Source organism: Eublepharis macularius, chromosome 19 (genome assembly GCF_028583425.1).
Source record: "Eublepharis macularius isolate TG4126 chromosome 19, MPM_Emac_v1.0, whole genome shotgun sequence".
In the NCBI taxonomy this organism is placed as follows: Eukaryota; Metazoa; Chordata; class Lepidosauria; order Squamata; family Eublepharidae; genus Eublepharis; species Eublepharis macularius.
Window position 1 is genome coordinate 3,667,838 of NC_072808.1, and position 14,472 is coordinate 3,682,309.

At 43.9% G+C, this 14,472-nt stretch overlaps 1 protein-coding gene across 1 annotated transcript in view; it reads left to right on the forward strand.

Annotated features, from left to right (window-relative positions):
• The window catches only part of BIN2 (bridging integrator 2), a 28,386-nt gene extending 17,364 nt beyond the window's left edge, over positions 1 to 11,022 (forward strand). Inside the window, exons 10-13 of the mRNA XM_055003167.1 lie at positions 500 to 1,358; positions 4,935 to 5,006; positions 5,294 to 5,389; positions 9,048 to 11,022. Of these exons, the coding sequence (XP_054859142.1) occupies positions 500 to 1,358; positions 4,935 to 5,006; positions 5,294 to 5,389; positions 9,048 to 9,158 (1,138 nt within the window). The 3' untranslated portion in view covers positions 9,159 to 11,022. The remainder of the gene's footprint in view (positions 1 to 499; positions 1,359 to 4,934; positions 5,007 to 5,293; positions 5,390 to 9,047) is intronic.
• Positions 11,023 to 14,472: the final 3,450 nt, after the last annotated feature.

Genomic DNA, 14,472 nt, shown 5'->3' on the forward strand with positions numbered 1-14,472 from the left:
CATGAGCTCAGGAGGTAGCCTTGGGTCAGCCACTCCTCTCAGCCCCAGCTCCCCAGCTGATTGCAGGTATAATAATAACACTCACTTGTTCACCGCCTGGGTGGGGCACTAATCTGTCTAAAAGAGGGGTATATAAGTGTTGTTGTTGTTTTTGTTGTTAAACACGATAAATAATAGATAAAGATCACATATTATCTTTTGAGAACCACAGCTCGATGCATCTGACAAAGAGACCTGTGGCTCTCGAAAGCTTATGCTGCAATAAAGTGGGTTAGTCTTAAAGGTGCTACTGGACTCTTTACTATTCTGTCCTCATAAAGGCCACCAAGGGCCATGAGGGCAACAGCCCCAATGTGTTCACTCCAGATCTTTGGTTCTCAGGGATATACAGCCTCTGAATGTGGAGGTTCCATTTCACTACTATGGCTAAATAGATATAAGTTCATGAGAAGTGGCATATTCAAATGTTCTTTGGATCCTTACGTTTCTCCTAACGCAGTAACAGAAGCTCGCTGGTGATCTCCTCTCCAGTAAGTCCAACCAGCCCCTCATTCCTGCCTCCGGGGAGTAGCATAAGCGAGGCTCCGACATCTCCTCCTGCGGATTCCTCAATACATGCGAGAGAATCTCTTTCCGCATCTATATCCAGTGGGGCCAGCGAAACAGAGGAAGAGGCCTCTGTGTCTTCGGCCACAGCATCGCCGAATGAGGCACCAGATACAACTGAGCCAGATGCTCCGAAAGACAGCAACCAAGCTGCAATACTGGAGAAGCCCGTAAGCATTCCCGAAGACAGCCACCAGAAAGTTGAGGCGTTTGCCAAGAATATAGCAGCAGAGATTTTATCAGAGGCGCTGCTCGAGGCGGATGGCAAAGGCCGAATAGTTCACAAGGACTCGGAAGACAGGACGCAGCTCCTTTCAGTCGATAAATCCCAAACAAGAGACATTTGTGAGAAAGAAGGAAGTTCTCTCCCCTGCCCAAGGAGTGATATTCCAGTTCTACCAAAACAGGAAGCAAAACGCTCGGAAGACTCTCAGAATAATGCTCAGATTGAGGAATCAAGTCATCGGGAGAGCGAGTTACCACCTAGCGACATTTCAGAGAATCCTGAAAAAAATCTTCCAGATTCTGCATCTGCCACCCAAGCTGAAGCCGCCCAGGAAGACATACGCAGTAGCTCCAATGGTGGGCTCACCCCCAGTGAACCAGAAACAGGGGCGGTCCATGAGATGCCACCTCGTCCAACAGAGACTGGGGAAGGAAGCTGTCAACAGGGCGGGAATACCGAAGATGATGTCAGCAGTGACGGAAGCATTGAAGAAATCGAAGTTTCGCCAAAAGTAATCAAAACTGAGGTAAAATATGACATGCTCTCCACTTCCCTGAGCCGTGTGGAGTTCCAGGGGCAGTGTTTACCTGGGTTTGTCCTCTTTAGTGGACGGAGTAATGGAGACTTAACGGTGTTTTTGTAAAATTTACTTTTTGAAATATAAAGGTATACCACAGATGGAGGCAAAAAGACATTCCTTCAGATCCCAAAAAAGGAGAGAGATCCTGCACCCACCAGGTGCTTCAGCTAATTTCCATCCACAGCTGTCCATCCCAGAAACTAAACCTGCTCTTCTTTCACCTACTGACACGTATTTTCTCCAGGCCCTGATGGTTTCTGCCCTGCCTACCTGATTCTCAGCCATTTTGGGCCCATTTCGGATTGGATTGGGGCCGAAATGGCCTGGATCGGGCCTTTGACGGGTGGTGCGTCACTCTCCTGCTCATCAGCGGCCTGATCCTGACCATTTGGGGCACTTTTTCAGCCATTTTCAGCCCCTTTTTGCCATTTTGGACCCAATTTTGGCCCTGAATGACCAGGATTGGGTCCAAAACAGCCAGAATAGTTGATGTTAGGGGGTATGGCCTATGCAAATCAGTTATACTAATGACACACTTCCAATGATGGCAAGAGGCGTGGCATATGCTAATGAGTTATGCTAATGAGTTACGCTAATGAGTTCCTCCAGCTCTTTTTCTACGAAATGACCCCTGGCCATGCCTATATAATAATAACAATAACAATAGCAGAATATTTCTGCTAGGGCAGACCAAAGGTCCATCTAGCCAGCAGTGGCCAGTCAGACCTTTGGATGTGATTATTCTGTAACACTTCTTGAAGGCAAGGCTCAGTGGTTACCACGTCAAGGTCATGGCTGCTTTGCAAAGTGACTTATCGCAGGAGCAAAATGTGCTCAGTCAATTTCCCCAAAGCAGAGCTCCCGCTTGGGAAGCTGGGTTGCATCAAACATGCCAGACGTGAAGAGGCAAAGCAACCCTGTTTGACAGGAAAAAACAGCATGGATCCCTTTTTTTTTCTTTAAAAAAAAGTGCACAATATTGGGGTTGTTAAATCACTGCTGGAAATAGAGGCCTTTGTGTGAAATTTTCCAAGGTGTTGCTGACTGAAAGCATATTTGCGAGTTATTTAGCCCCTGATAAAGCAGCAGAAAAACAATAGCAGCATCATTTGGTGCATTTTGAGTGTTCAAAGAGCTTTATGTATATTATCTTAGTAGCCTTCTAACAGTCCTATAGAGTAGGTTGGTACTCCCCTCCTCCCCTCACCACCATATTGCAGCTGGTTCCATAGTGGCTTCCTTAAGGCCGCATAAGGAGTTAATGGCGCAGGCAGGGCTTTTTTTCAGTAGGAACGTGGTGGAACGGAGTTCTGGCACCTCTTGAAAATGGTCACATGGCCGGTGGCCCCGCCCCCTGATCTCCAGACAGAGGGGAATTTAGATTGCCCTCTGTGCTGCTGGAGCAGCGCAGAGGGCAATCTAAACTCCCCTCTGTCTGGAGATCAGGGAGCAGGGCCACTGGCCATGTGACCATTCTCGCCAAGGGCGATTTAAACTTTAAAAAACTCCCCCCTTGTTCCAGCTGACCCAAAGTGATGTCATTGTGCGGTCCTGAGTTCCACCACCTCTTTTCCCAGGAAAAAAAGCCTTGGGCACAAGTGAGATTTGAACTGGAGACTTCTGGTTCATGTGCCTTATCCAATGCATTGTTGTTCCTCTAACTTTTTGAATACGGGACTCCTTTTCTAAACTTAATTTATCTTCCGGGGCAACACACATGCCTGCTTCTCAACCATATAGTAAAACACACACAGAGTACTCCCTGATGTCGAATTGACCCGTAAAAGCATGACCATAAATGAATGTATTTAGACAGTAGTTAGGATCAATTTGTGATACCTTATGTCAAAATATACATTGTCTGTGACATGCAGATTGTCATTGGCATCTAACAACAGTGAGGATAACATATCACCTATTGCATAGGATATAGATTTCCAGTTGGGATGCTGTGAATTCTCCATTGAATGTAATCAACAAGCTGCTTCTTCAAGAGGATTAGTAACCCATCCAGGACATGCTGTAGCTTTACTCCCAGTTGGATCTTACCCCCAAGCCAACAGTCTTTCCATCTTGTCTGCCTGCCAATTAATGGAAAATGTGTAGTTCACTCCTAAACTGAGTTACACTCTTCTAAGCTCACTGGCTTCAATGGACTTAGAAGGGTGTAACTTGCTTTGGATTGGACTGTTGACGTCCCTTTCCATATAAGAACTGAGGACCAAACTACAAGTGACAAATGACACTTGAACAGCAAATGTATTCCTCCCTGTTCACTTGCCCTCCACTTGCTCTCCACTCGATCCACTTGCCGTTCAAGTGTCATTTGTCACTTGTAGCTTGGCCCTTATTTACTACCAGGGGCAACAAACAGTGGATGTGTACCATGCTATATAGTCATATGAACACTTATGTCTCAAGAAAATCAAATGGATATTGTCTGTCATAGCTTATCACATCTTCATATCACCCTTCCTCTGATGATACTTTTATTTACATAACTGTATATCAAACGATAGCTTGGCCACTGCACTTCCTGTTTTTTCTCTGCCACATTTCTCTGCCAAAAGCCACATTTTGAGGACTAACTGGATAGTTTATTTGTTATGTTTTCTTATGCTAAGTTACTTAAAAGACAGAAAAAGGTGCTCTAAAGAAAATGGGAAAGCTCCTCTGAGCAGAGTGTCTTTCCCAGAGGTCTTGTCCATGGGATTATTGAGAAAGACTTGCAACTCAGAAAGCATGCCTTCCAGCACTGCTTAAAAGAAATTAAGCATTGATATCATGTTCTCCTCTATTTTCTAGACATGTTTGGTATGCTCTACTGAGCTCTGTGTCTTCTGTGTATTTCTCTATCACTCCTTCTCAAGAACTGAGAGTGAGAGCCAAGCTACAAGTGATGAATTACCCTTGCCTGGCAAGTGAACAGACTCACGTGTATTCCTTCCTGTTTACTTGCGCTCCGCTTGCACTCCACTTGATCAAGTGGAGCGCGAATGGCAAGTGAACAGGGAGGAATACACGTGAGTCTGTTCACTTGCCAGGCAAGTGTAATTCATCACTTGTAGCTTGGATCTGAGAGTCTCTCTGCATGAGACCTCTTATACAAGAACGCTCAAGTGTAGAGATATACCATGTTAGCTGGGAAGAGTAGTTTAAAAAGACAGAGCCAAAGGCTGTGTCAATTTCACCTCTCTACAGAGCCGGCAAAGATCGCTCCTAGGAGGGTTTGTTCGTTTCCTCTTCACCGCCCTGAATGCTCTGTCAGGTGCCATTGTCACCAAATGACAATGTATTAATCATAAAACCCCAGGTACAGTGATTAAACCATTTCACACTATCCCTGGCACAGAAAAGCCAATGTTCGCTCTCCAGAAAGGTTTCTGGACTTGATTTTTGATGAGTGTTTATCATGCTTTTGTTCAGATGTATAGAAATTTACAGCAAAAAACTTCAGGCCTGGTTGTAGATGATTCTTTTCTATGGGAAAACTGAATTCATACAGGGGCTTTTTTATTGTAGATAGTCTCGACTTTCTTCTCAGAAGATGAGAAACAGAACGATAGCAAAATGCCCCTGGACTTCCTGTTCAAGGTGAGAAGCAAATGTTTATACAAACCTTATAGTTTTGGCTGCTCTGAAAATAAATTCGTAAGACCTTTGCATGGATTAAGGGAGGCGGGCAGCATAATTCCCAAGTCGTAGATATTTAGGCTCGTGAACTATTGGGAGAGAGCGTTCAAAACAGATGTTTCCATTTTGTCTTTAATGGTATGTTGCAAATGTTGGTCTTTGTGGTTCATATGGGATCTCTTCAGTTATAAAACCAGCCCAGCTGGTGGTTGTAGAAAATCAATGGTATTATGGTTCTCGTATCCCAGGCTCAAGCCATCCAACCTCATGCGTCCGATGATGAGAATCACCTTCAGTTTGGAAAAGGGGAAATCATCCTGGTGCTGTTGGATACACAGGTGCAGGTAATGTTGGGGCGCTGGGTTGGCACTGTTGTTGGAAATGATGAGAATATCCCGTCCTATAGTCAGAAACTATATAACATACTCGAAGTAGTCCTCCAAATACAATAAAGTGCCAGATCCAGAGGGGTTAGCCGTGTTAGTCTGTAGTAGCAAAATCAAAAAGAGTCCAGTAGCACCTTTAAGATTAACCCACTCTATCATAGCATAAGCTTTCGGGAATCACAGTTCTCTTTGCATCTGACGAAGAGAACTGTGATTCTCGAAAGCTTATGCTACAGTAAAGTTGGTTAGTCTTCAAGGTGCTACTGGACTCTTTTCGAATAAAGTGCTATGCGCTCATGGAAAATTTTAAAATCATTTTCACATTGAACATTTTGAAAACAGTAAAAGTGCCCAGTGCCTGTTTATTTGCGACCTATTTTGAGTATGTTTTATAGTTTGTACTTTCAGTTGCTGCTCTTTATTGATTGATTGTATTTTGATTGCCTCAAAGACAGGAAAGTGCCAATATTGGCATACTCTGCGTCTTTAAAATCTGTGACTCTATAATGACTGTTAATGAAAGTATCACCAAATACAACAGTTTTCAGTATACTTTATTGTGCATAAAGATTTTTTTCTTAGTTGGTCACGGCGCTGTGTGGTTGTTGCTTATTACACTGACACAGGCAATGGCAAACCACCTCTCTTTGTCTCCTGCCTTGAAAATCCTATGGCATCGCCATAGATTGGCTGTGACCTAGCAGCACTTTGTGTGTGCACACGTGAGCACACATACACACAAAAACTTTAATGGGCAAAAGGCCAGTCCCTTGGTCTCCTTGGATCTCAAAAGGGGGTGAGTACTTTTGAAATGGAAAGATTGGCAACTCTGTTTACAGGTAATGTGTAAGAACAATAGCTCAAGGTAGAGAATAGGTGAGATTTTATCTTTACCTATGCATTTCATAGAAACTTTGATTATCTTAAACTTAGAATTAATTAGGAAATGTTAGCAAACTTATTTCTCATTGCCTTTCTGTGTTCTGTTTTTATAGGATTTATATTAATAACCATTTATATTTTAATTACTTGCTTCATTAAAAAACTAGGGTGTATTTTCAATAAAGTGAAATAAACTCTAGACAGGTGTCTGTGTGTTTGATAAGGAGCTGCAAAGCAATATCAAACTCTATATAAAATAAATGTACTGATAAACAGGTGGTTCAAAGAACTTAGCTGTTTGGCAGATCTGAAAACTAATTGCTGAAAGCTTTCCAAGAGAAAGATACAACTTTCTTTTGGCTAGTGGAAGCTTAGTTCAGACACAGGCAAAAGCTCTTTCCAGTCCTTCTCCCCTTCCCTCTCCAAGGTTGCGTCCACATTGCACCAATTCTCTGAGAGCCAAGCTACAAATGACGCCTTACACAGGTTGGACACTTGTCAGCTTACCTCAAGTTTTGATGGGAAACGTAGGTATCCTGGTTTTACAGCTTGGCTCTCCATTACAGCTGCAAGACCAGGATGCCTACATTTCCCATCAAAACTTGAGGGAAGCTGACAAGTATCCAACCTGTGTCAGGCGTCACTTGTAGCTTGGCTCTGAGGGCCAAGCTAGAAGTGATCGAACGAGTGGAGCACAAGTGGAGCGCAAGTGAACAGGGAGGAATACATGTGAGTCTGTTCACTTGCCATTCGAGTGTAATTCGTCGCTTCTAGCTTGGCCCAATGTAGCTCTCAAATTGCCTCTGCATTTGCGGCAGCCACACAGTGGTTTCCCCAGGCTTTCCTTGCCTCAGCCCACCCCCTCCCATGGCTACCATTCCCCCTCTGCTACTGGAAGGCTTTTAAAAAAAAATCGTAACTGCTAGATCACTCAAGCACAATAATATTATGACAATTGGTGACCACAGTCTCCTAGTTCTTCCACATTCCTTGCTTTAACTTTTTAAAAAAGTCTCTACCCTGTTCATCGCAGAGAGGTTGTTTTTTTTTTAAATACAGCAACCTCCTTTTGGAAGCAACTCAAGTCACAAGCTTGAATGCAAGAGAGGGAGGTGATCCAGGAAAAAAGTAGGCACCAAGCCATTGCATTCATGAATATAGATCACCTTCAGAGATAATGAGCCACACTTGAAAAGTAAAAAAAATAGACAAGAAAGGAAAGCAGAGAATGGTTGAAAGGAGAGGCTCATTGAGAAATTGGGAGGTGGGCATTTGGTTATGCGTGCACTTTGCTCACTTTATGAAAAAAAAACCAATTTTGTGGTAATTCCGTTTTTATAGCACTGTAATTTTCCTATACGTGAGAACCAGAAAACGTATTTAATTTGCACGGTTTATATAGCTATGAGGCGACAGGCCTCAAAATCCAATTTTCTTGGCACTAAAGGATGCAGAAATGCTGGCTTTAAAAAAAAAAATACTGTGCATACACTCATCTGCCTGTGTCAAGTCCACAATGGATGGAGTATATTTTGGAATTTCTTGTGTAAACAACATAGCCCTGTTGTTTCACAGAAAGCCTGACCTGACCTTGTCGAGCTCTCTACTCTCAGGAAGGAACAGGAACCATAGTCAGAGCTGCCACCACAAACCCTTCGGTTTCTTTATTCATTTTAAAATATGCTCACAGCCTTCTGTCAATCATTAACTTTCTCCTTCATGCCTTCTTCTCCACACCAACAGCCCTGCTCAGTCACTGGCAACTCTATATCCAGCAAGCTCTGTGGTAGAGTGGAGATTTGAACCTGATTCTTCCAGTCAGATCCTCATCTGACACTCTAACCATTTCCCCCTGCTGTGCCCTCCCGTTCTAGGTTGCCAACAGGTGGATAGCCACCCTTTCCCACAGGTCCTGATATTTGGAGAATGGGGATGCACTGTGTGCACTAGGGGCGTTCACCCCCAAAAGATTTGGTTTTCCTGCTTTGGGTTTACCGAAGATTCGGGTATTTAAGCCGCTTTCGGTAGAGCAGCCGCAGCCGTAACACTCTTCTACTTGAAGCCAGCTGGGTGACCTTGGGCTAATCACGGCTCTCTGGAGCTCTCTCAGCCCCACCCACCTCACAGGGTGTTTTGTTGTGGGGATAATAATAAGATACTTTGTAAACCACTCTGAGTGGGTGTTAAGTCATCCTGAAGGGTGGTATATAAATTGAATGTTATTCTTATTTTCTTGCTGTTTGTAAATAGCAAGAAAAGTGCTGCTTTCAAGCTTCACACCTTTTTTACCCAATGGGAGGGGAAGGAGGGGTCTTGCTACAACCTCCCTCCTCCCATTGGGTAAAAAAAGGCATCAGGAAGCTCAAAGCATCACTTCTCTTGCTGTTTGCAAACAGATCTTAACTGGAATCGGAAACCCCAAATGCACACCCCTAGTGTGCGCTGCATTATGATGATGTTTTAACACAATTTAATTGCTACCATTGTTTTTATCTTTCTTTACATTATCATATTGTACTCTGCTCTGAGCCTGCTCTGCAGGGAGAGCAGACTAAAAGTCCAATAAAATAAAATAAAAATAAAATGCGAATGCAATTTGTCGATGTTGGAGATCCTCAGGATTTTTATTTTAATGTGGTGTTTCTCTTTTCTTTCTTTCAACTGAATATGCTGAGATGGCCTTCCTGGATGCAGGTTTGGGAAAGACCAGACTAAAAGTTCCTTTTGTTTCTAGGAAAAAGGATTCCTGATGGGTGTAAAAGAGAATGATTGGAAGGAAAACCAGAACGTATCGCAGAAGGGCATTTTTCCTCCGGACCTTATCACATCCATCTCCGTGGAATAAGCTCTGAAGCTTGGGCAGAACTGGGATGAATTGAGAACTTTGTAAAGGAGAAGCCCTGCTGTTGACCGAATTTACCCAAAGCTGTTTATTGTTGTATTAACCAAGGGTAGAATGGAAAGGGGAAATGGCGCAAGAGCAAGCCAAGCTGAGTAGTTCCTACAAGTCAGACCACCATAGAGCTAAGACTCTAGCAGCAGCACCAGCTATGGATGCTGACACCGCGATTACCTCCTCCTGCAAATTGGCAGCAGTGTGGGAGGAGGGAATTGGCGAGCGGACACTGATCTCCCTTGCCATTGAAGGATTTGACGTACGAAGGAGGGGCTTGCCCAGGACACAGAAGCTACAAGGAACAGGAAAACCTCCCAGGAACCAAACCGATCACTCTCCATGTCTCAATTCATCCATATAATTAAAGTGCTAAAGTGCTCCAAGAGAACAATGGTGGGAACGGCACAAATATCATACATACAATCTATAAATATCATAAATACGTCAGTAAATATGTCAATAAATAATGCAACAATATAGATACTTGCAGGGCTCATTTCGAGGGGGAACACGCAGGAACGCAGTTCCGGCAGTTCCCCAAAGAGGTCACATGACAGGTGGCCCCGCCCACCTGACTCTCAGCCATTTTGGGCCCGTTTTGGCCTGGATTGGGGCTGAAATGGACTGGATCAGGCCTCTGACGTGTAGTGGATCATTCTCCCACTCAGCAGCAGCCCGATCCTGACCATTTTGGGCCCCTTTTCGGCCATTTTCAGCCCCTTTTTTTCCATTTTGGGCCCAATTTCAGCCCTGAATGTCCAGAATTGGGTCCAAAACAACCAGGATAGGTGATGTCAGGGGGTGTGGCATACGCAAATCAGGGCCAAGCTACAAGTGACGAATGACACTTGAACAGCAAGTGGATTGAGTGGAGCGCAAGTGAACAGGGAGAAATACACTTGCCGTTCAAGTGTCATTCGTCACTTGTAGCTTCACCCTCAGTTATGCTAATGACACACTTCCGGTGATGGCAAGGGGTGTGGCATATGCTAATGAGCTATGCTAATGAGTTCCTCCAGCTCTTTTTCTATGAAATGACCCCTGGATACATGCAGCAAGAAGGAATACAATATTTCTCCATCAAGATACAATACAGAAATCTTCCAGATCAACTGGTAAGTATGAAGCAATATGATAATTAAACTACTGCTTGGAACCTCAATAAATATAGAGTCCAGAGACTGTAGGTAAGTAAGCATTCAATATGCTTTAAGTGTAAAACGTGCAATTTATATGGATGAATTGAGAAATATGTGTTGATAGTGATTGGTTTGGTTCCTAGGAGGTTTTCCATGGAAGTATTTGAGGCACTTGTAGAACTGTTGGGGCCATGGCTCTGCTTTCTCCGGACCACTAGCAGCCCACCAGTGACCCACCAGGAGCAGTGGGTCCCAGGAAATTTCCCTGTAAGTTAAACAGCCAATCCGCCCCTGCCCTTAAGTCCTGTTTTCCCTTTCCCTTCTCTCCTAGAGCCTCATATCAATGTAAATTGCATTCCTTGTATATGAACTTCTGAATAGTCTGGATGCTGTCTACTAGAAATTAGTCTATTCGCCAGATCTAGTCTTCTGAGAGATACTGCTTGGCCTTTCGGTTACCTTTCAGAGGAAGAAGAACGATATGGAAGGAAATGTGGCCTTGAACAGGGATATGAAGCTGCCTAACATTGCATCAGACCGTTAGTCCATGAAGGACAGTCGCTGGCAGTGCTACTCAAGACTGGCAGTGTCTCTCCAGGGTCTTAGAACCAGAGGAGTTAGCCGTGTTATTCTGTAGTTGCAAAATAGTAAAGAGTTCAGTAGCACCTTTAAAAATATCCAACTTTATTGTAGCATAAGCTTCCGAGAACCACAGCTCTCTTCATCAGCCATGCATCTGACGAAGAGAGCTGTGGTTCTCGAAAGCTTATGCTACAATGAAGTGAGTTAGTCTTAAAGGTGATACTGGACTCTTTACTATTTTCCGGTTTCTTAGGCATTAGCTGCTGGGGATCGAACTAGGGACTTTGTGCATCCAAGGCAGATGATCTACCACTGAGCCACACCTCTACAATAGAGGGTATCCTCATTGCTTATTTCCTGATCCTTTGAAGTGGAGATGTATGCCAAGCAGAAGCTCTGCCACTGAGCCATAGCCCTACCTTTGCATTCTTTGATTACAGGAATTGTCCGTAGGCTACTTGGCCGTGGAAGCTTTTGGTTGGGCCTTGAGCCACCCCTTAGCATGCTGTCAAAGTGGCCCTCTGGCAAGACTGGTTGCAAGCCATGGCTCCGTACCAATCAGCTAAATGAGGATGTGTTATAGATAGCTTCGAGAACATTAATAATAACTGTAGCCACAGGATGCTTTGCCATTGAAATCCAATTCCAGAAATTATTATAAAAGTTCCGCAAGGGACTGCTTGGTTTGAATGAAGTAATATATGGGGGGTAATGTATCAGGATGTCCACAGCACAGCAAATTTCTAACCACCACTGTGCCATCCAGACTTGATTTCTTTTAATTTTTCTGTGCCTTTCCTGTATAGCGTCGCTTACATATCTGACTTTTAATTTTGTATTATATTTGTTTAAGCATATTATACCAAGGGTGGAGTTTTTTGTTTTTGTTTTGTTTTTGTTAATGAGTCTTGCAGGTTTCGATCTTTGCTGGTTTAGATACGATATCTGTCAGTTCAGCATTCTCTTTCCACCGATGGCCCGACATGCATTTCAGCGCTCACAAGGAGGGCATAAATGTGAAAGTCTTCCTTTCTTGTTGTTCTCCAGCATCTGGTATTGCATGGTATCATAGAACACCTCACTGACCCACAGGCGCCACTCCACTTTGGCCTCGCTGAGCGATTGGGACGCTCGGTGGCTGTTCGGGGTCTCTGCCCAATGGCATGTCATTGTTTGGAGCCCCCCCTCATCTCCCTGAGGGGTTTCTCACTTCTGTTTGGTATTTCCACTACCACCAAGTGGTCAAGTAGACTCTTATTCTCTAAGAGCCAAGCTACAAGTGATGCCTGACACAGGTTGGACACAGCTTACCTCAAGTTTTGATGGGAAATGTAGGCGTCCTGGTCTTGCAGCTTGGCTCTCCGACTGCTGTCCAACGGACTTTTCAACTGTCACTTCTCCAACATTCCGCCAAGCTGCCTACATTTCCCATCAAAACTTGAGGGAAGCTGGCAAGTGTCCAACCTGTGTCAGCCGTCACTTGTAGCTTGGCTCTAAGAGGGTCAGCACTCCAAGTTCTCTGTCCATATCCCCATTTACAGGCTCCCCCTACAGCCCAGGTCTGCTGCTTCCACTCCAACTAGTCTCCGCAGGGTCGGCTTAACCACATTAGCACAGTGAGGCCTTTTGGGGGTACAGAGAACGAACTTCCAGCATTCGAAAGAAGTTTATTAAAAATAAAATATCCACACATATACACTGCACACAGCAGTGGACTGAGCAAGGTTACAAAGTAAATGTGCATACACACATCCCTCCGTTCCTTCTCTAAGATACCCTGGCTCTTGCTATTTTAGGGTAGGCTCTTTAAGAGTAAAGTTCCAGCTTTCTATCATCCGCTACCTTGAGTCTTTGTCCGGGCTGCTTGTCCTTAGTTAGTGCCACATGGTAATGACCGTCATCAAGATGCAATCTATGTGTACAAGTTCCTTCCTCTAGGTGAAATCAGCCCAAGTGGACCCCTGTCCCTCACATGTCCAGAAAATTTAACTACTCCGTTCGCTCACCCACTCACCCCTGCAGGTTAACCTTCTTCTTGTCCTTCCCAGGAAAAGATACCATCTACCATTTGGCATCCCCAAGTCCATATCACCTCCTAGATGTCATATTCCTGCAAGGGAGTGAGATGGCCCTTTGATTGTTCTCTGCTAGCTAGAAACATTTGCATAACCAAGCCTTGTGTGATAGCTTGTAAGAGCTATCAATGGGATCAGGGACTTGAGAGCCATTAACTGCTCTTTTGTTTCTTGTGCTTGAGAGAAACTCCTCGGAAAGAATGTGTTTGTGGGAGGTGGTTATAGGTCCAGGACTCTCAATAGTGTGACGCAGCCCATAGTAAGAGTGCATTTATCCACAGACAATACACTGCCTCTGTACTTGAAGGTTCCATTTTGCCACCATAAGGTCCTCTATCGGTGAATTTTTCTCATCCTGGATCAGCCAGACATCTTCTTACTTGTAATCTTTCAAGGTAACTATATACCTTTTGTACGGATTACCAACAGGAAGTCTATTGACCAACTTTTTAAAATTCTTTTTATGAATTGTGAATATACCATTTTTTGTTTTTTTACTTTCTAAAATGTCGGGAGTGAGGATTGACCCCCAGGCACCAAGAGTACAGGAAGTATCTCGGGCAGGAAATTCCCCCAGGACATTTACCAATCTACAGTTCTCAGGTCCTTTCAGAGCAAGTCATGGTGGTTGCGTTAGTATAGAGTGTATTTATATTTGTAATATAGATATGTTCACAAGTATCTTTTCTATTAGCTAAACACTGTGTAAACCCTGTTCTCATAAAGCAACGTGTTGGACAAGAATTTTTCAAAGGGGTGGTTTTTTATGTCTCAAACCTCTGTATGAACGTGTCATTAAAAAGAAAGAGTGAGTGTGCTTCAGTGTATAGCACAAGCTGAGAAAAACGCTCTGGGTGAAGAAATGTACACATCTAGCAACATGTACACAGCCTGCCACGACAACTTTGCAGAGACCACTGCAGAGTAACACCAGGAAAGAATAACCCGAACAGGAGCTGTTCAAACAAGCCCTTCTTGTGACCTGATTTGAATGTTTGGGATATTGCAGGCGCAACATTTAAATAAGCAGATACAAAATAATTTAATGATGAAAATTCAGAGACCACACAAGAGATCTCTGCTCTGTGAAAAAAAGCTTCTCGCCCTCCTTTATTTAACAGCTTCGTCTCACATTAAAAAATCCATACACCGAGAACACATCTCTATGTAAGAATTAATATGCAACCTGTGTATTTCTTTTGCACTGCAAGTGTGGGTGTGTGTGGGTGCGTACACATGCTGGAAGGCTACAATTAGCCACCATTTCCCAATGTAGCTAATCCTCACGTCTCTATACCAAATTAATGTGTATGCCATGGTCACACAGGCAGGTTGCCTGTGAATGCCTCCACAAAAGTAGGGGTTTTGTTGTACATGAAGCAGGATAAGTGGGTTGTGTTAAAGCTTGTTTTAGCACCTTACTAAAAGGCTGTAGTGAGGGACTTACAGACTAGACACTCCCAGGGA